At 43.5% G+C, this 22611-nt stretch overlaps 1 protein-coding gene across 1 annotated transcript in view; it reads left to right on the top strand.

The window, feature by feature from the left end:
- EPHA4 (EPH receptor A4) overlaps positions 1–22611 on the top strand; it is a 109815-nt gene that overhangs the window by 25542 nt on the left and 61662 nt on the right. The window contains exon 4 of the mRNA XM_054074328.1: positions 17491–17646. Coding sequence (XP_053930303.1) covers positions 17491–17646 — 156 coding nt within the window. The remainder of the gene's footprint in view (positions 1–17490; positions 17647–22611) is intronic.

Genomic DNA, 22611 nt, shown 5'->3' with positions numbered 1-22611 from the left:
CTCCTGGGAATACACAGCTGGAACGTGGTATGCAAGTCACTCTGCGTGGGGTTTTCCATAGGCAGCTGTTCTTTGACCTTGCTCTACAAGGGGAATTTTAGACTTTCATTTCTGGATTACCCAGTGCCCTCTCTCAGTATCACATGTTCACCTTAGCTTTCTAAAAATGCAGTGGCAAATCAGATTGCATTAATGGAAAATGCTGTGGCCTAGAAAACAGCTTTTACTGCTGACAGAATGGGCTGATGAAATCTGGGCTGGTAAGGTATGCTATTTTTGATTGTGAAAAGTGGCATATTCTGAAGGTTTGCTGAATGCAGTAATGGGATTTCATGTTCTTCTTTGTTAGTCATCTCTAGCTGCTAGTGATGGTAATGTTGTTAATGTTAAACATTTCATCAGCTAAAGTATATGTCTGTCTGCTTTTCTTCCCTCAAATTTGCAGGGATTGTCATCAGTTCCATGTATTTTCCAAAAAGTCAAAAGCAGCTCAGAGCAGGTAAACAGAGATGCTAAATCCATTTTAGAAGCTGTGAGTGCAAATGAATGATTATGGGAAAAGAACTCATTCTTCTTGCCAGCTGGAGAGTTGCTTGCAGTAACCATTGGCTTGTCCTGTCTTTCTCCAACCTTGCTGTGACCATTTAATGAGGTCTGATTCAGACTAATTCCCACAACCTGTAGGTTTTATTCCCTGCTGAGGCTGGAATATTTGGATGTCTGTCCAGACGTATAGTTTTCTTTTTAATTAGCACATTTGATTTTCATTTTTTTTCTTTTTCTTTTTTTTTTTTTCTGAAGGCCACAACCTCTGTCCCAATCCAGGCAGGTGAAATTTCACAAACACTTTATCATGGCTCATACCTCAAGCATCCGGACACACCTTCCTAATTGTCATTTATATCCGCCTGTCATTGCCTCTGGCATTTGCTGAGTCCACATTTCCGTGTGATTTACTGCAAAACATTTTGTGTAACAAGTCGCTAACACACACTGACAGGGAAGTCCCCCCTCAAGAAGCTGAAATAATGATTGCCCTCTGCTTTCTGAAGGTAGATGCTTAAAAATCTGTCTGTTGGTATCAGTGCTTTAGACTTTGCACGTATGAAGAGTTGTGGAAACTGGAAAACTTTGACCTTGAATCCGCATGTGCTTTGAATTGCAAATGCTTTTTGTCTCGGGCTCTGTGTGTGTAACAAGGTGGACGAGCTCTGAGGCAGCATGTTTAATCCCCAGCTGCAGAATTTCAAGTGCAGTTGGCTTATGAGTCAGTAGCAGCTCTGCAAGTGTTCAGCTAACTATTAATATTGAAGTATTTGGATGCTGAGGCTGCTCCTTAACAGCAGTTCTGGGAAACTTTTTAATATACCAGGGCAGCTGTTCTGTCTCCTGGACTTGGCTTCTTTGGTCCCTGTCTGAAGGTTCCGTGCCGGGATGTGCTGTGGCAGCACAGCCCATCAGGGAGGCTCCTGGTTCACCTCCACAGACCTGGGACCCCTTCAGCGGAGGGGTCTTGCTGAGCTGGTTTTTAAGTCTATAGATGAGCCCAGTGTAACTGTTATCGTGTGGGAGTAACTTTTCTTCTTCCTTTGTTGATCTAAGGCAATCTGGGTAGGGGATGTCTAACTTAGGTCTAGAATTTGCTCTTCTTTAGTTAAATATTCAAACCTCATATTCTTCTGAAGCCCTAAAATTACTATGCAGACAAACAGGTCAGTCTGTGTATTTCCAAATAAAGTCACTAAGCATTTGCGATGTCAAAACCCACTTAATGTTGACAAAGGTGATTCATACGGGTCTTTCAAAAGATTGCTTGTATTCCAGGATGAGTTCGGTGCCACAAAATGTAAGCAAATGCAGAAGAATAAAACAGAGTGAAACTTCTTCCCTCTTCCCTCAGTTGGCTGCTGATCTCATGTATTCACAGCTCTGCCTGGCACGGTGCAAATTTACTGATCCATTAGCGGCTGCTGTTTGGCTGCACCTTGACTACAGAAAAATACATCTAGAAAATAAACTTGATGCAGCAGACATGCCATAACTAATTCATTGCAGCCAGCACTTTTCCTCCTGCTCTGTGCTGCTTAGCTGCCTCAAGTTTTGCTTATGTACAAATTTGGTGTTTTGGTTCAATTAGAAGATCCTGAGTTTGTTTATTTGAGTGTATATTTCTTAATGAATGAATGCGGGCAAGAAAATATGCTAAATATTTGCAAGTAAAGAACACGAAAAACTAATATGCCAGCCTAAGTGCTAGTGTTTCAGAGAACAGGTTGTTCTACAGTGTTTTGATGGATGTGGATCTGTTGGAGCAAGTCCAGAGGAGGCGATGAAGATGATCTGGGGGCTGGAGCACCTCCCGTATGAGGACAGGCTGAGAGAGTTGGGGTTGTTCAGCCTGGAGAAGAGAACGTTCCAGAGGAGACCTTAGAGCAGCTTCCAGTACTGAAAGGGGGTTATAAGAATGCTGTGGAGGGGTCTTTATCAGGGATGAGGGGGAATGGTTTTAAACTGAAAGAGGGGACATCCAGATTAGATATTAGGAAGAAATGTTTTCCTGGCACAGGTTCCCCAGAGAATAGTGGCTGCCCCATCCCTGGAGGTGTTCAAGGCCAGGTTGGATGAGGCTTTGAGCAACCTGATCCAGTGGGAGGCGTCTCTGCCCATGGCCCTTCTGTGAGGTGGGAGCAGGGGAGAAGTCTCTGGTGGCTGTAAATGGCTGCTGGGGCTCTTCCTGAGGATCATCCATCTGGAGTTGCATGGTACGTTACTGTACGAAACTTGAGAGTCACAGGGACACCACCAGGATGGCAATGAGGTTTTGCAGGGTGGTTTCTCTAATGTGGGCCGTATTGCTGACAAAGGCAGGGAGAACACGGGGAAGATTTCTGCCTCAGTTCTGTTTGGATGTTACTCTGGATGTTACTCTATATGAATTTGGGATTTCTTGAAAAGTGAAAGATGTATGCTGAAAATAGATGGTCTTACATAATAAAATACACTTTATTGTGTATTTGTTTAACTGGTGTAAGATCACATTGTCAAGAACATTTTAAAACCTCACTCTCCTAAGCTATCTTAGATGCAATTTGGATGCTACTGATAGCATTCTGTTAATTGTTAAGGCAAAATTCAAGTCTTGATATGGTTTAGTGAAGTCAGATAAAGGTAGCACTCATAAAAACTATGAACTGATAAGTTATCATATCAGGAAGAGCGTGGGATGATTTGGGCGGACGTGAGTCACACGTCAGCTCCAGAGCGTGTGAAGCCTCAGTGAGACTTACAGCCAGATTCCTCTGCTAAAGTAAATTTTTGTGGTCTGGACTGAAGTCAGTGGTGCTTTTGGCCGTTTCTAAATAGCTCCATGGTTACCACAATTAATTTCTTTGTTTATTATCTTGCACTAATTTACATATCATGTAGATATTTGAATAAATAGCTCTATCAGGTCAGCCATGAGAGCCTTGGAGCCAAAATAGGATGTTGTTGTTAGGTTTATTTGCCAATAGTTTTGTTGGCGGTGGATGCTTTTCCAGATTAGAAGCAAAATTGGTTGTGTTTTGTCACTTTCGCCTGATTAGCATCTGTGCAACATCCAGCAGGAATTTCAGAGGAAGCTTTTCTTCTTGTGCGTCACCATTGCCAGGGTAAAGGCTCTGCAGGCAGAGCTGTGCCCTCTGGGTACCTGCTCTGTCCACTGGGACGCAGGAGGCTCAAGGTGATGTGGCAAAGCCCCTGGGGACCGTTCATTAGCTGACAGGACTGTTCTCCAATGGTCTTTGTGGAGAAAGGGGAGAAACACATCACTTGTTCATCATTGCTGGCCAGCATTAACCCCACCACCTGAGGAGTTTTAATTTGCTTTAGTGATTGGATCAGCTGTGGGCTTGTTCCTTGTGCTGGAGCTAGTCTTGTCTTGGAACTGCATTATTGTGCCTTGGTTGGTGTCCTTTCTTGCAGCACCCAGAGCGTGGGCTCCATCTCCCACTGGCACAATAAGCACCTCCACTGTGTAAGCTTTCAACCAGTGTGGTTTTGCTCCAGTGCAGATGGATTCACCTGGAGTGAGCCAGAGGGGCTCTGCCATCCCTCTCCTAATTCATCATTTCCACTGGGTCACTGATGTGTCTGCTGAGAGCCTCCCTGGGGTTGCCTGGCAAAGGCTAAGCTGGAGGAGAAGAGACCTAGTGATTATTTTTTTTAATGCCTAACATATGTTTCAGCAATTTTTTTCCCCCAGGATTTTATTTGATTTCATTTTTTTAAATGCATCTTCTTATACAAAAGGAGACTTTCTGCCGAACTCTTGAAGGAAAACTTGGCTCAAAGCATTTACCAAATGGCTGCCTCCATAAACAAAGCTACTTTGAAATTTTACCAGGATATGCTCATTGCACAACTGGGCCAAATCCTGCACTTGTAGAGCAGCAGCTGTGTTGTAAATCTGTGGGTTATCTGGCCCTCGAAGACGGATGGGCAGAGCAGTGATATAAAGATACCATCATCAGCTGAAAGGAATTAGTGCATGATGTGTCTTGTCAGTTCAGGATGGGAGAGGGTTTAAAAGCTAAGTCCGGCTCAAATTTTAATTCCTCTTATCCAGAACTCGCAGCAGCCTCTCATTAAGCTGCTCTCTCTGGCTGTTCTTTTTCTGAACCTCTTGCTTGCTGGGGCTGCTAAAACAGGTCTCCCAAAGCAGCCTCTGTGTATCGATTGTTTCCTTCACTCTGAGCTTAGGCGAGATGATGATAAGAGTCACCAAGTGCCGGCTTGAGGGAGGCATCAGCTCTCTGCAGAGTAAGCGTGGTGGAAACCATTCTGAGTGCACCTGAACAAGGTCAGCAGCGCTGCCTGGACAGCAAGTGTGTGCTTTCCTATGCCTTCTGTATTGGTACAGTGCCACTGCTGGCATCTCCTTCAGGATGTCATGACAGGAAACCTAACAGGGGTCATCATGCTGCACTGATGTTTCCGTTCATGACCTAGCAGATTGTGCTTCATCGCTACGAGCGATACGCTTCTCCGTAGATAATTCACTCTCTTGCTTTTATTTAGTGGTGATAAAAGACTGTCACAGATAAATAAGCATGTTCTTACTTGACTTGGTAATTTACATGGCATTGCTGAAGGTGATTTATAATTTATACATGGAAAGGATTTGCTGATCTCATTAATAACTTTCCAAACATCTAGATAAACAGGCTATCACTCTGAATCAAGCGAGCTTGAAACAGCCAAGGTATTCACCTGCAAGGGCTTCTGGCACTCTGCTCTTTCCCAGACAACAGAAGTTTGACAAAAGAATGTGGGAACCGCCAAAACGCGTTTCTCCTCACAGCCACCCAGATCACCTGAAGGTGGGAGATTTCATCTCTTCTTGCTAAATTATTCTTCTCTATAGAAAAGCCTGTTGACAGGAGCAGATTCCCAGCTCTTTGATTTTTAAATAGGGACAATATTTCACAGCTCTGAGTGCTCAGCTCATGCAGGCATTTCTCTGCATCCTCTAGAACATCCTGCCAGAGCCTGTGATGGAAAAGAGCAGGTTGGCAGTCTCTAAGCTGCTTCTTCTGTGGCTGTAAAAGGAGAGTTAAGACAGCCCTGGATATTCCCTGCTGAGTATGCCATGTTGTTGCCATGAGATTTTGATTCATCAGAAGTTATCACCTCCTCTCTTATATGGGCACCTTGTTATCTGGAGATCTCCAAGTGCTCTGTACACATTATTGCTTAATTAAACCTCACAACAGCTTTTAGATGTATCTATTGTGAATTTTATTGCTGCTTTGTAAGTGAGGCAGGGATGCTGAAGTGTCTGTGTAGTTACACCCTTCAAATTAGGGGGCCCAAAGGAACAGCCCTGCTTTCTCTCCCACTGCTCCTTGCTTCTGTCTTGTCATTAACTCCTGTGGGAAAGGGTTATCCAGGCCTGGGAGCCTCCCGGAAGCTTCAGGGAGATGACCTGGAAGTTAGTGAACATAAGGTGAGGCCAGATCAGCTGGGAAGGAAATTAATTCTTCTTAATATGGCGATATGCACCGTCTCTAGTGTCCTTAGCTTCCTTGACAGAGCTTGGATTTAGACCTGGGTGATTGTCTCCCTCTCTGCTGTAGCTGTGTGGTGGTACCTTGTTGTGAGGCATTGGGCTGTAAGTGAGAACTAATGTAGAAGTGTGGCTTCTTGGCGCCTCCCTGCGTGTTTTGGGTTTTGCAAATTAGCCCAGTGGGGAGCAAATCTTCAATCTGACTTCCACATCTAGGATAGAGTAAGGAAAAAAAGGCATCTAGAGAAATCCTGGGTGGTTTTAGTCTTCCTCTTCCACTTTTATAATGTCTTTGGTAGTGAATGCCACGTTTAAACAAGAGTACACCTGTATGTGCCCGATGTCTGACGCTTCTCCTGAAAAGGTGCGATCTGTGTAGAATGCAGAAACATACAGCTTGAGCAAATTTAAGGAGAAAAGGACAAACAAGTGAGCTGCTGTTTTCCTCTTGTTGAAATTTAGCTTGGCTCTAAACTTTGCATTGGTAATGAACTAAAAGTGGTCACGCACACCAAATAGCAAAGGGCAAAGAAGAGAGAAGCAACTCATCAATGTATGACCCTCTCTAAAATGTCATGGGTAATCAAGTGTGAAGTACTTAATGGATCATGATTTGCATGCCACCATTTTGATTGATGTACTACTTAGTAGAGGATTGATAGCTTTTTACAGTGATGTTGACGGGAGTCTCTCTCGGAAGCACCTCCCTGTTTTCTGCAGTGCTGGGGAGAGCCAAAGCAGTGTTTTCTTTGAAGCCATTGTGTTCTCAGTATCTTTGTTAAATGGTCAAAAATAGTGCAGAGTTGTTATCTTGCATAGACCCAGATCTCACCAGAACTGTCTATATTTAGGCATCTTCCAAAACCTTTGTGTCAAGCAATTCTCTGGGGAGACCAAAATAGCTTTTTTTTTTTAAGTAGTGTCATACAGCCATTTCGAGAGGATGTGGTGATGAAACCATATTAAGGCATCTTGCTATAGCTCCAGAGATAGGAGCTTCAACTCTGTTCCAGGCCATTCACAGTTAACCCAGGACTAAAAAAGCTCAGAAAACAGCCTGTAGTTTTCAGTTTGCTGCATGAGGTGGCTCCATCACAGTCACGCTGCAAGTTCAAACAGCAGCAGAAAACACTACAGCTATGCCGAGTTCTGCTGCGGAGTGAAATTCCACTTGCACAAAGGAGACAGCATTAAAGGATTTATGTGCAGGATCAGTCCACAAATTCTTGACAATAGAGGATTCGTTAGAGAGTATTAATGTAATAATTGTTTCAGCCAACTTGCAATGTCTCATTCTTATGTATGTGGTACAAGCACTTCTAAAATAACTGAAAACTGCATGTTGGATGCTCTTTAATACCTTCCGAGGACTCACTTTTTAAGTCCCAGACCCTTGGATGGCACCGGCCGGTGCTTGTGTTGGGAGCAAATATCAGGGCTGTGTGTTAGGCTTTTCCATGTCCAACTGTTCAAGCTACTACTGTGCTCTATCTTAGACTTCATCTAACTTTGGAAGTTTAATTGCCTTTCTACAGAGCTGTTAAGATTTAGGAGATGGGAGATAATCCTGGGCTGCTGGACAGTGCTTTGAGATACAGATCTCTGTTCCCATCACTGCTTTTACAGGACTGGGGAGAGAAGCTTGTAAGCAGGTTCCCTGACAAGAGGATTAAGGCTTGTTAATGTGGAGATTCAGGCCAATTAATCAGCTTTCACTGGGGTATATTGTAAAAATTTAGGAGTGATTTTTCTTTCTTTCTCTATTCTTCAGTTGCCTAAAGTCACATTTTTTATGTTGTCTTCTTTTAATTTTTATTTTAAACCCCCCTTCTTAGGTTTGCTTAAAAATCTCTTAGTTTTGTGATCCTTCTCGCGCTGCTTCTGTTCAAGGGAAACCATCGACTTGTTTTTCTAATTGAGTAATTATCTGAAACTGATTAGTTGACTCATCTCTTAAATCTCACAGCTTGTATAAAGGTGATTAAACTTTCAAAGTTAGATGAAGTCTGTGATAGAGCGCAGTGACAGCTTGAGCACTCCAGGATGGAGAACATCCGGACACTTGGCTCACTAATGTTGTGAAGTTCCTCTTAGCACTTGCACCAGTGCCCTAACAATTTCTGTACCGAAAAAAGGATTGCTGTTTTTGAGGAGTCTTTACTGTACCAGGATATATGTTTATTGTTTAAATGTGTTAAAAAATAAGGATGCAGACTATGGAGGTGCCGAGTCCTCAGTTCGGCAGAGCATCCCTCTTCGCTATAGCACTTCAGTGTGAATTTATGTGTGTTTTTACTGCTCTGCTGAGTTGAATCCTACAGCTGCCTGGAAGGGAAGGGACACCTCCTGGAGACATTGCAAGGACAAACAGTCCTTTCCGTTTCCCGCTGGTGGAGTGCCCGCCGCTTTGCTTGCAATTGCCAGTTCTAGCAAATATCTTCCTGTAGAGAGCAGAGCAGGTTGGGATTTTCAGTCCTTGTGGAAAATGCTGACTTCTCGCTGAGAAAGGGGTTTTGGTGGGCTGTTTGGTTTTTTTTTTCAGCCAGGAATTGTTTCACCTAGACCCTCATTTTTAGTTCTCTAATTTTTGTTTTCATTTCAGACAAAAACCCAACACAGCAAATATTCTGCCTGGGGGCTGTTTTTCCTTTCATGATTTCTTGATGAGACTTTTCAGGCTGCCCTTCTGAGCAGGGGGCTGGAAGCAGGAGGTGTTGACAGTGCTAATGCAAGATCAGGGCACTGTCAAAGAGCAGGAGCAATCACAATGTGGAAAACATCACAGTGACCCCCAGCTCTCCTCTCTGCCCCCAATACCACAGCTATAGCAAAGAAGGCTGTTGCATGTATAAGCCACTATTATTCATTTATAGAAATAAGAGATTTTCAAGTCTGTGTATTTTTTGGAGAGCTCTGCATCAAAGTTCGGAATAATTCTTAACAGTTTTTAAGAACAGAAGCTAATTTTTCATTTTTTGGCTTTTCCATGTATGCGTCAATTCAACTTATTTAACATATGAATTGTGTATGTATTTAATTCTTTTCTTTTATGCTTTTGACTGTCTAGTTTCCTTAGAAAACGGTGACTGATAAAGTAGGCTTCAGTTTTTCGAACAATTAGGTTATCAGCGTAATTATATTTCTTTTGTGTAAGATACAAGTTGGTTTGAAAAGTTTCTGTAGAAGACAAGCAGAGCATCTCTCTGTGTAAAACCCAGAACTGATACTGCATAGGAGTGACACTCCAAAAACACAAGCTCTGTCCCTACAGAGAGGATGTGGGAGCGTAAGGACGCCAGCAGTGCCATGGGTCTGTGCCCACATTGTCCAAGCCAGGGCTGCACCAGAACGATGCCTGGCAATTAACTCTGAAGGCATTGAAAAAATCATACCCAGGCGAACACGACCACCTTGACTGGGATTGATAGACCATTCTAGTTCTTGTATTGTATACTGTACTATTTTGTTCGTGCCTGTGGCTCTCTCTTGGACAGATTGCCCTGTCGGATGTCCTGTCCTATTATGCTTGTGCCCTTTGCTGAGCCAGCAACTTCTTCATCTCTCTTGGTTTATTTCACTGGATTACGTGTATATGAACAAAAAACCCAAAACAATCAAAGCCCTGGACTTGAGCAGAGCAGATTTTGTCTTGTTTAGGAATTTACTTGTCGGGAGGGCAGTGAAGAAGCCCACGTGCGCTGGTGTGTTGTCAAGGACCAGCTGCTGGGAGCACATGGACAGCCCATTGCAGCTGCAGAAGGCAAAGCAGACGGCCAAGGTGGTGGGCAGGCAGCCCCTGGCACATCTCAGACACACAAGTGAAGTGCTCAGAACTGTATAATCCAGCCATTGCCTGAGGATGCAGGGAGGAGTTAGGAAAGCCAGTGCTCGGCTGGAGTTGGACCTAGTGAGGGATATGAAGAACACCTGCTTCAGTGCACATCAAAAGGAAAAATATGGTCCTACCACTCAGTGGGGTGGGAGATGTAGTGACCGAGGACATGGAAAAGGCTGAGGTATGGAATGCTTTTTTTTTTGCCTCAGTTTTCACTCTTAGTTGGCCACCTGGCCTTCCAGGTCTGTCAGAGTCTCTGGAAGTGAAGTGTTACAGGAGAGGACTGAGTTAAGGGGCACTTAAGTGAAGTGGACATATGAGAGTCCGTGCGACCTGATGGGGTGTGTCCAAGAGTGCAGAGGGATTTCACTGATGTCTGTGATGCTGTGGTCATCGGTGCCTTGCAGTTACTAATAAGCACCTCATCCCTTTCTCTCCTGAAGATCCAGGAAGAGACCTTGGATGTTGAGAGCCATTCATTTCTGCACTGAAGATCCCTCCAGCTTCTTGCTCCTCACTTCTTTTAACCTCTGAAACTGAAGTAGGCAGTTGAATTTCTTGTTTTCTAGGAACTAGAAAAATAAAGATAAAAGTCTAGCTGCCTTTCAGTGAGGTGATCATCTCCTCACTACAGGTGCACAGCAGGCAGCGCACTGTAGGATTGCCAAAGGTTTCCGAGTGCTGCGCTGACTACTTACACCACTGCTTTAGGATGCTGCCTTCCTCTTCCTCATCCTCATCCTCATCCTGCTGTCTGCAGCTGAACTTTTTTTCCCTGTGGCCTAAAGGGCTGCAACAATCCTCTGCGGCAGCGTTACTGTTATTTGGTCTGGCATGGCTGAGTCCTCCTGCAGCGACTGCTGTAGGTGCTGGAGCGGGTGCAGGTGGCTGCTGATGAGGAGGTGCCTCTGTGGTGCTGGGCAGCTGGGGACCACGTGCCTGCTGTCTGTCTTCCCATGTTTAGAGTTACAGCATTGGGAAAAATCCAGGTGGATAAGGTCTCTTTTGGACGATGTAGACTTTGAACTTGCAAGGGTGATGCTCAGCGTGAGTTGGAAGGGAGCAGCCCTGGCAGGGCTAGCCCACCCTGGTCTTGTCTCCTGGCAGTCCGTGGGGTTCCCACACTCTCCCAGGGCTGGGTGCCTGCTGCCTGTCTCCTCTCACAGCTCTGGGGGACAGGGGAAGGTGGGCGGTGGAGTGGCAGCTGCCCTGGGCTCGTCCGGGGCGGTGGGAAGCAGGGCTGCGCTCCACTTGCAGCTTGTTCTGGGAGGGATGTGGGTGTGAGGTGAGTGGCAGCAGCAGGGTCACATCACCCACAGTGACTGCCTGCCAGACCGCCGGTCCCCGCTGTAGGAACAGTCGGAAGAAGCCTAGAACAGCCCGGCATGCCTGTGGGCTCTCCGGGCAGCCGTGCGTTCCTCTGCTCCTGCCAGGGCTGCAGCTCTCCTGTCATCACGCGGTCAGTCCCTGGCGTTTAAAATAAAACAAACCACAGCACAAGCTGCAGACTTGGGGAAAAAAATAACCAAAGATTATGTTTTTCTTAAGGTTGTTCAGAGGGCTGTGTGAGGTTCTTCTCCACTCGGTTTATTTGAGTGCATGTCTGCAGTGTTCCTGCGTGCACGGTTCCAGTGGCTTCAACAGAATTTGGATTGCACATCTTAGTACATTTGTGCTCCAAGGCCCTTTTATTTCTGTTTGGAATTTACCAGCCTCCTGTCCAATCATGGAGTAAAAGTGCGCTGCAGTCAGACAGTCTGAGCTCTTTCCCTGGTGGGAAACATTGTGTGTATGTTTCCTTGTGTCATTCATGCAACAGGGATAGATGCTCAGTGGGTAGAAATACAGGTTTTCTCATCAGAGATATAAGTGAAAGGTGGGGAACTCCTTTTAACTTGTAGCAATCATACAGTCATTATGAACAGGAGGCAAAGATCTTACACTGTGAACATCAAAGGAATCCGACGTTATTTGGAAACAGCGTTTGGTACATTGCATCAAACTTGACTTTTCAGAAATATTCAAGAGAAAGCTTTTGCTCTCTCTCTCTTTTATTTTTTTTTCCCTCCCCTGGCTTCTAAGGATCTTTATTTATCACCCTCAGGGGCATTACAGTGAGTAATTAGATTGGACCAGGAGAACGACTTAATTTTGCAAGAAACTCATTAATTCATCCTATTTAAAATCTTCTCATTTCACCCCAAACCCAATTATGCTTGTAGTGGCAATGATCTGGAAAGGCATTGTCTCGTAGGTATTAGGGGGGCCAGAGGGACCCCTGCGGTATTCATGTTGGGGAGACAAGGGTGACTCCCTTTCTTTGACTTTTAGGTCAAAAGAACTAGTTGCTGGGACAGCTTGACAATTAGAAAACCCTGATGAGCATTTGGAAGTAAAACAGCTGTACAATAACAGAGGGGTTCATGGTGCGGGGCAGAAAGCTCATCAAAAGAGACTATCCAAACAATTGAGTTCTATAATTAACACACAAAAATCTGTTCAGAAATGGTAATAACAGTAAAAGAGAGCTGAGAAGATGCTGCCAACTTATGTGGCAGATGTGATTTTGTTACAATCCGAGAGAGAAAATACATCCTTCTAAAGAATGAGAACAACATTAGAGGGGAAAAATAAAAGTAACTTTTTGTTCCTAAGGGTGCAGTTAAAACTTGATCTTAACGTATTTCCAGAGAGGGAAGAGCTGTAGAAAAAGTAACCAGTGATCAAAGACATGAACGATGCTATCAAAGTATATTTTCAGGTCTTTAAACACAAATTTCTATTCTCACTGAAATTTATAACCCTGACACTAAAACATCTTTTCTAAATTATTTGCTTTGTCCTTCATTTCACCAAGAACACTGGTTTGGGGTTTTTTTTTCATTAAAGTTGGCTACAATCATTGACGTTAGCAAAGTTTCCCATCTTCTGTTGTCTGTGGAGGGAGATTTGATTCCAAACTGCAGCTGAAGGAATTTTGAAATTTTCATGAGTGTGTAGCTGATACATTTTTCTGCTTCAAAAAAGGGAGACTGTTAAATGCACAGTTTCTGAAATTTCAGCTAACTCCACAGATTTTTAGCTCTATTATTCTCTTGCCTGAAATAATAAGTGTTGTCAGTGGTGTGCTGGTCCATTTAGGGCAGGAGAGGAGGAGCAGGAGCGTGGTTTGCATTCAGCTGCTGATCCCATCCTGGTTGAGGGCCCTTTCCTTGCAGAATTCATGTGGAGATGACAGATTTTAGCACAGTGATCTGTAAGGTGTTGGCGCTGTGGTCCAGCATTCCATACCTGTTTGGTGCCTCTCCCTGTCCAGGGCTGCCATCCCACCGGGTATCTTTGCTGCTGCCGCAAACAAGTGCTTTAGAACATCCATTTTTAATTTTATTCTAGTGCAAGTTCATCAACTGAACTAGATTTGCTTGAGCAAAACCATGCTTCGGTGCTTGTTTATTCACCCCATTCTCTTTATTAGCTCCTAACGTGGAAACTGGTGTTTTTCTTGATTGTGAGTTTTCCTTTTCAGCAGAGGCTGAAGCAGCAGGTTGAAACCGTTTCTTCTGGCCGTGGTTTGGTTGCCAGAGCTGCTACAGGAGCTCCTGCGCAGTGGCAGGCAGCACTTGGGCTTTTCTTGTCCCATCATCTGCTTGGAGCTCAGCCACCCTTCCAGTTCCAGGGACTCTTCCTTCCCCAGCTCAGAGTCCTGCTCAGGGGGCGATGAGCAGAGAGCTGCTCCACGGCGCTGCCAAAGCTTCTACCTGGGGCTTGTGGAGAGGTTTTTAAGATACACACTGCATTTTTAATTATTTAGGAAGTTATCAGCAAAGAAATTGGGGTGGTTTCTTTATCCAAGCATTTGCAAGACATTATGCTTTTTTTTTTAAAGAACTATTAAGCACATCAATCCTTTGCCAAACTATGATGGAAAGATTTGTTGCCATTTCAACAAGGACAAAGGAACAATTTAAGAGAAGCACTGGGGGATTTTTATTAACAACTTTCAATTTGCAAGAGTAATTTCTTTTTAAAGGTGTCTCCCCCATCAGAAAAAAGCAGCTTATTTAAACAGAGTTAAAACCAATTTAATCCATATATTTTGTTGTAGCTGTGACTAAAAAGAATGTGACTAGAACCCCATCCACTATGAGATGAGTCTTTAAATACTGAAATTCATATAGAAAATTCAGCATTTGCAGAGATTTACAAGCAGACTTTCTAGCCCACACATGCATCCTTTTTTTTTCCTTTTTCTTTTGAGAAAGTCGTGAGTCTGAAAATGGGGTTTTAATGAGAAAATGGTGCTTCCAAAACAGCTTGAGAAAATTTACATCCAGATTTTTCTGAAGTTCTGTCATTCTTCAGGGCAGTTTTTTGCAGTTGTAACAATCAATTATATCAATAGCAATCAATTATAACAATTTGTAACAATTATATCACCCTGGTAAATTAAACAAAAAAGGGCATTTAATGATGACCAGCAGTATTTGACAAATCCTGTATCACTTCAAGAGAAAAAAATAAATCACATCGATTTTAACATTGGAACTCTAAGATGGCAGCATAATTAATTATTTCAAGCTGATGTCCGTTTAAAATCAGTGTGATTTGTTCTGAGGTGAGCTTTTTTCATGCTGAAAATATTTCTGTTAGAGGGTTTTCCTTGAATCTAGTGCAGCCAATTGTAACCTTGCGATGCTGGTGGGTGATCTGAATGTGAGAAAAGATTAATTTTTTTTTAAACTAACAGAAAGAACTAATTAAGGCAAAGCTAAGGACTTGAATTCAAAGTTTGCATTGCACATGTGAACTAATCTTTTTACAATGGTATCTTTCAAAAGCTGTGTAAGAACGCCATTCACGCCAGGGCTCACCCTGCAAATCCTTCCCAGAAAAGCAGCCGCAATGAAGATTTGTCATGAGCAAGCAATAAAGACTTTCAGGAACAGGTTCTGTACAGGCTTCTTGTTTGCTTACTAAATCACTAACCTTCCAGAAAAGCCCATCTGTAGCCTTACCCAGGCGCTGGTTGTAATAGGTGTATCAGCAGCGCTTCATGCTAGGACCAGCTTTCACAGGATTAGAGCTGAGCTTTAAAGTGACGATGCCATGGGGCTCTTAGGGGCAGAGAACTGCTAGTTTAATGCAACACATTCTCTCATGTCCTTTTATGCCACGTGCTGGAATGTGGTGAATCTCTGAGCACCCTAAAATGAAGAAAACAAACTGTTCAGGAGTAGGTGATTTTTGCAGCAAAATGGCTGTGTGCACTTTAGGAGCAGCCACCGTGTTGGGAGAGCTTCCGTCAGGTCTTGAAATATTAATGATCTTGGCTTAATATAGTAGAAAACAAAATATAGTGCATGAAGCGAGGGGAAAGAAATCCTTGAGTTACAGACTGTTGACCTTGCAGTACCCACTGTATTCATCTATTCCCTTTTAAACCACAGAGTCTGAAAAGACAGGGAGGAGGGATGATTGCAAAACTCTTAACCTGTGATATTTTCCTACCTTTCCAACAGTATGTTTTAGCCTGAGCAGGGACTTCTGCCTTGTGCTAGATTGTTTATCTTCTGAATATCTTAATACAGGGAAAATGCAAAAGACAGGTCTTGATTTAATAATTTCCGTAAATGGTGATATTCATATCAGCAGTCATGTTAGAGTTTGCGTGCTTCATTTAAAAACCCTTGAATAACAGAAAGAAGTCTGTGGATAAGAGCAGTCAGTCTGGTCTCCTCTTGTATTCTGTTTTCCTGTGCCTTAACTATATATATGGCAGCACGATTCTTCCTGTTGGTGTCTGTCCTGGTCAGGCTTAAGCATATTTTTTATTTGCGCTGTGACAGTGAAAACCAGGAATAATATCACAGATCAGTATCTGCCACTTGGCTGCTGCTGTTGTTAAACCAGGCACGAGAGGACATGTAGCAACAGTACATCTCACTCACCAGATATTGCAAATCGTATCAAAAAATGAAAGGTAATTTTCCATGGTTCCTTTGTTGTTTTGTTGGGGTTTTTTTTTGGTGGGCAATTCCCCTCCCAAGCAGAAGAAGCTGTCTTACAGGAGCTGCCTTTGTGTCCTGCTACCGCCTGACTGATGGGCTGTACCCAGCAGGTTTGTATTTGTGTTCAGGGACGAATTGTCTCTGCTTTAGGGAGGCTGGTTTTGACTGACCCTCGTGGTTCTTCTCGCCAAAACTGTGGTTTCTGGTTTTAATTGAAACCTCAAAGCCGTTTGAAGCATAGCTGAAAAAGCACTTTGCAAGCTGAACCTTATCTAATAATGTCATGCATGTAAACTCTGGAAGCGTAAATCTTAGTCACTTGAGCAGCGTGTTTTTGTGAGATCGTCCGAGTCCGGTGACAGCCACAGAGACCCAAAGTGGACTGATCTCCCCGTGCTCTTACCGGTGAAGCACGGTGCATCCTAAAGTTAGGACTTGTTACAGAAATTCCATAAATGGCTTTGGGCCGTAAGAGTGAAGTAACTTGCTGCTTTATAAATGTTACTAAAATCCCTCTCCGTTTCCCATTGAAAGGCTTCGTAAGAGAAAGAGGGAAAGAACAAGGGGAGCTAAAGGAAGGGTAATCCAGAAAGAGTCTTGGCTGCGAGGGGCCCGTGTCCTGTGTACCACAGCCTGTGTGTAGCAGGGAACCCTAGAGGTAGCGTGGGTGATAAATGATGAGATGTGAGAGTGAGTCATGTGGTAAATACCGGGAACAACTTTTCCTTTTTACATGTTTTCATGCCTGGGTATTTTCTCTGCTGAAATCCAGTGGTGATGATGGGCTTTTATCCCTAGCCAAGAGAGAAATTTCTAGGATGACATACCTGTTAGCCATTAAAATGTGTTATTAATGATGCTAATGAGTTTTTTCCAAGTGAGGTAAAAGTAGCCCTTCATGTAAGTATTGCATTTCTGAAGCTGCTGTCACCGAAGGTTTGCCAGCTGCTTGTGGGACCTGGTGGCAGTGGTTTAGTTACTGCTGTGCCCTCGCTTTGAGGAGGGGAAAGCATTGCTGACTTCCTCCCTCCGGGAGAAGGAGCCAAATGAGTTCTGCCTTGCCAGGAGGGAGATGTGCCATTTCCGGGCATGCTAGGCTGAGGGTTTCGCTGCCAATCCCAGTGGGTTCCTGTCCCATTCCCTCTTAAAAATTGGCAGTGTCTGACTGTCAGCTGCCATTCCTTAAGTGGTCATAGAATAAGCCAACTGCACCCCTTTTGTCCTGCTCTGTGTGTGCGTGTGTGTGAATGCAGGTGGACATGGGTTACACAAGATGCAACTCCACAGTAAGCACAAAGAGGCAGCTGATTTTCTGGCAGCGTCAATAGAAGAGTATAATCTTTTTTTTTTTTTTTTTTTTTTTTTTTTTACCATCTCCAAGCCAGCTTTTAAAATGGCTCTTGTTGGAATTAGAAATTAGTATCCCCTGACATAGGATTACTCATTAACAGTGTGATGATTGTTAGTTCTTCACCTGGGGCTAAGAGGACATCATTAGATCCCTTTGAAATGTCTCCTGCCATGATTTTGAATAAGTAAGCCAGCAATTTATGATCACAGCCTGGGCAAGTAACGTTCTCCCTTCCTATTCCTCCATCTAGCTTGCAAAATCGGATACTACAAGGCTCTCTCGACAGATGTTGCTTGTGCCAAATGCCCGCCTCACAGCTACTCCATCTGGGAAGGCTCTACCTCCTGCACCTGTGATCGGGGCTTTTTCCGAGCTGAAAACGATGCTGCCTCCATGCCCTGCACTCGTAAGTTGGTCTTTGAACAGTTTCTTCCCCTTTTATCATCCATTTTCTCTCCTGTTTGTCTTTCACTCTGGACATAGGAAATACTGCCTGGAGAGCTGTGTCTCTAAGAAGTGTCCTGCTTCTGAGAGCAGCATTCAGGAGCTTTCACAGCCCTTTGTAGATGCAGTTTGCGTTTTGGATCACACTTCTGGGAGAGAAAGCTTTAGTTCTGAGCCCTGAATTCCTAACAGTGACATGGTTGCACTGACCCTTGAGAGTTTACAGTCTAAATAATCAGTAGACTTGGAGGAGACAAAGCCACAAAAGAGCAGTGACTCGCACACCTCAGAGAGCTGGAAGTGAGATACAGGTCTAAGTTCCAGCCCTGTCTCCTTTGGATCACATCACCTCACATCTCTTTAAATACTGATATTTGTAGAAATTGTGAAAGTTCTTCTCATAATTGTATGAGCTAAATAGGTAATCATGATCTCATTATATACTGAATTAACTCAAAATATAGCTGGTGACCCATAGGAACATAACAGTGTTCCTCTGGAAGGGGTGGTAGTAAGCCTTAATGAATCAACCACCCAAAGTATGGTTTATTTTATCCTGTGTAGGTAAATATATCGTGTACGGCAAATGGAATTTGCTTGAATTCCACCAAAATGCCTTCAGCAGGGACAACAAGTGGTGCTCTGAGCGCTCCCGCAGGGCTGCTGGAACAACTCCTTGTCCTATGTGTCTACTAACAGCTCATGCGGCTGAAGACCTGGGATTCCAGGCATGCCTCGATGCTAAATCGTGTTCATCTACTTTTTTGGGTTTCATTTCTCTAGGAGCAGGGCAATTTTAAACAATAAGTGAAAGGGCTGTATTTTAACAGGGGATATCTGTATATCCAGGGATTTTCCCTGAAAGCTATTGTGAATGCTTTCACATTGATGGAGTTCAGCTGAGTATTATGTAGAGAGTATGTGTGTGTGTCTCTGAGAGAGAGAAGGCTGAGATATTTCTTTTGTAACATTTTAATATATTCCAAATTAATTTTGGAGAGATGACTCACATTTATTTAAGTCTTAATTTCTCCCTTACAAGGCAGAAACAAAGTGTGTCCATAACGATGCCAGCATTCATCCCTTCCTCACACCCTCTTGATTTCAGCTCTTTTTCAATGATCTCCTCCTTTTCAGCTGTCAGTTTTGCTGGATGGTGGCTAAGCAGGTCTGGGCATAACCAGGAGCAGCTGCTTTTGCTTAGTAGGAAAGCAGAGAGGTCTGTATATCCCTTACCAGTTGTTGACTGGGGATGGAGGTCTGTATTGTGAAACCTTGCTGAAGCGGGTAGGAACATGCTTTTCATAATACAATTTACACTAAGAGATGTGAAGCCTGACCATTTTGATAGGAAAAATGTCTTCTTGCAACAATAAAACTATTGTTGGAAGCTATACCCTAAATAACATTATACAGACAAAAGTTTCTCATAAAACCCTAGTCCTAGTGAGTGATATCCTGAACAAATTGAAGTCAAATTAGTAATTGACTGGTTGAATTTAAATAGGCATGTGCAGTGAGTGAAGTATGAGGAGAGAACAAAACACTTCCAGATGGGGGAATTGTGAGCAAATGATGTTATGTGTTTGCTTGTATTGCAAAATGTACCCCTGCAAGCTTAGCCCTTTTTTGTCAAATCTTCAGCCTTCTTCTGGCACCCATCCCCATTCCTGTCTTTGGAGGTCGGTCAGAGTTGAAGTCCCTGATCTTGGTTTTTTACCTTGAAAATACGAAGGGGCAAGAGGAGAAGGCAAGGGCCATGGTGCTGGCCTCAGTCTCCATCTCTGCAGCAGTCCAGGAGGAGTCAGCAGGCAGACGAGTCAAACCAACACCACAATCCCACGCACGCCTGGTCTTGAACAACAGGTCTGCCTCTGGAGGTCCCGTTTCATAGCTTTGAATTTTCCTGTAGCTTAAGGACTTCTTTTTTTGTGATCCAAGATGAAGGAAGACACAGGTTATTTCTGAGGGTGGCTTGTGGGCAGCTTTGCTCCCCCAGCCACTGCTGTGCTCGCTAATATCCCCTCTTTGAGGTCTGCCTTGGTGACATTTGAAAATTGCTACAACGGTGGTACCTCCACAGGCACAAAATACCGCCCTGCGTGCGTGGGACACCTCTGCGTTGTGCAAAAAGTGAGGGGTGCAAGGGAATCCTGGGGGGCTCCTGCGCCGAATGGCCTTCTGCCCACGCGCTTGAAGCGAGTGACAGAAAGCATTTAAAGGGCCTCTGCTGAAGGAAGGCCCTCCGGAAGAAGCTCTCCGTTTGTCTGCCTTTCCTGACAAGATGTGGAGACAAGGGAGCGTAAACATCAAAGGTTCTTTCAGATGGATTCAGACTCTAATCAGTTCTTGCCAGTTGGTTAAACCAGGTGACAAACCCAATTCCCTTGTGCTGACAGCCATAATAATCAGGCACCTTCTTTGTTTATTATGCTCTCTTTAACCCTGGTATTCTCATCGAGTCCTGCATTTAGTAATCGCTCAGTGTGACGGCGCACTAATGAAGAAATAAAACACAGTATCTGAGACCCATTCTTCTAGCAAAAAGATAGACTCTGCTCCACTGGCTTGTAAAATCAGGTTTCTGTTCACTTGGAGGACTATTAGACCAGGTGAATAAAAGTAACATTGGGTAATTTGGAGAGAACACCTGGAATGGACTGTGGATTGATCCTTCCTTTATTATTTCTAAACACTTTTTAAGATTAAGAACTTCAGCCTTCTTAGAATGTGTTTTTGTAAAGCTTTGACCCTTGGCTATTGATTTCTTTTAGTAATAAACTGACTGGCCTCATCACTTATCTCACCTTCTAGGTTGGGGGAGGAAGACCGTTATGACTTTCCATTAGCCTGATTGTGCTAGTGGATGAAAGGGAATCAGAGAATTCCCCTTCCTTTTCCTTTCTCACAGTTCCCATGGTAGGTAATAAAAGCAGCACCTACTTCCTGATATACTGGGCAGCGGAGGAGCTCCAGAGTTTTCTCATTCCATAATGCTCTCTGACATCTCCATCCATTGTTGGGTTGTAAAAACTGTGCCTAACCTTCAGATAAGCCAGGCATCCAGTCTAAACTTATAACTCAAACTCCAGTATTAGTATTCTGCTCTATTTTAGCTCTGCTAGAGTGAGTACTTATGTCTGGCTTAAATCTTGTTCAAGTAAGAGCAGAATGTGGAGGGATGTAAGCATTAGAGATAGCGAAGTGGGCTTTGTCGGTCAGCCAGGCACGGACAACCCGACATGCTCATGTTTACTGATGCACCTTTTCCCTCCAGCTTGCCCCATGGGGGTAATCATCCACATGTCTGTCACCACTGAGGAGCAAAGCCACTCTGGATCTGCTGCTTTGACCTAACTCAAGCATTTTAGGCATTCAGCTCTGAAGCACAGCGGGCTTGTCAGCTGTGTGCTTGGGCATGGAGAGGGCACGATTGACCTGTTATACACTTGAGCACGCACCATGGAAAACGCAGATGGGTTTCCCTTTTGGAAGCATTGCAAAAATAATGTTAAGGCAACTATTAAGACCTTCGTTACATTTCAGTACTTGCTGAGAGGATGGACTTTTCACAGGGTTAGCAATCTAATAGAGAATAAATTGCCTTGCCAACACACAAATCCGTAAGGCTGGAAAACAATCAGTCTTAATCATGGTCTTCATCGCTGGATTTCCTTCTCTGTAAGGACATACTCTGTGAATTGCCGCCTAGCGCAGGCAGGTGCAGTTCCCACCCAAGTTAATGGGCATTGGTCCTGCGTCCCCACCGTTAATGAGCCAGGTTCTCTAACTGTTTCTTAACAAACAATGCTCACATTATGAGTGAGTATGGAATGGTTTTGTATTGCTTATATCGTCTGTTCGATTCAGATTATTAATGATTTTTAATTGGGAGCCCTTTACAAAAGAGAGATTATCAGCATAAACTGTCCAGCTTGAAATCTGTCTCAGTAAATGACCCTGAATAATTTAGTCTGCTGTGCCACCCAAACAGTGCCTGATTGATTGATATTTTGGCGTGGCCTGAAATATTTCTAAAACGGTTGCATTTAAGACAGTTTATATCACAGAAGCTTAGAGATAATGAGAGCAAATTTAGTGAGATGCAAGAGAAAAGTGCCTGCTTTGAAAGGGCTTTCTCCAGTTTAGGTTATCAAGAAATCGAACAGCCTGACTTGAAACAGCAAACTTCACTTACTTGTCTTTACATTCGCCTCTTCTAATTGAATTTAGTGCACTGCTGTATTTCCTCCAGAAAGTATATTGTTTTTAAATTACCATTTCAGTGCTATTACTCAAGGCTCCTGCTTCTAATGCCTTCTGACAGTTATCAGCATAATGAACGATAATGAAATGATGAGCAATCTACAGTGGAAACTCAATGTGGATTCCACTAGAGCTGTGTGACTGTGTTGTTAAAATTTGAATGCACATTAAAATAACACTGTCCTTATTTGTTTCCAAGGTCAAGGCTTTAAAGAAGGTCTGAAAGGTCTAAGCACTCCAATTTTATAGATGTTACAGTCTAATGTACGCCCTTAGTGCAATCCTGTGTTGCTGGTAATATATCTCAAAGATAAATATTTGACCTGCATTTTCAAAAAAAGAGTGGATTTACCTACCTAATAACTGCTCTTGCAAATGAGTAATTACACTTGAGCTGATTATTTCAGCATAAGTTTATTGTGATTGCTTAGACTTCTAAATAAACAAATGTGCTCTTTTTCCTTCAACTTAACTTGTGCCTCTTCTTAATTTCCAGACAGACGCTGATTATCACTGTTCTAGGTTTTAGAGGAATAAGAAAATAGGGTGCAACCCAAGGTCACGCTGGCTGGTATGTTGTAGGGTGCTTTGCGCTGCCTTTGCCATGCTTCCTTCCCAAGAAGGGAGGGGGGGCACGCTTGCTCTGGCACTAATTCAGTTT

Source organism: Cuculus canorus, chromosome 9 (assembly GCF_017976375.1).
Source record: "Cuculus canorus isolate bCucCan1 chromosome 9, bCucCan1.pri, whole genome shotgun sequence".
Taxonomy (NCBI): Eukaryota; Metazoa; Chordata; class Aves; order Cuculiformes; family Cuculidae; genus Cuculus; species Cuculus canorus.
This window is presented reverse-complemented; position numbering and strand designations above follow the sequence as displayed.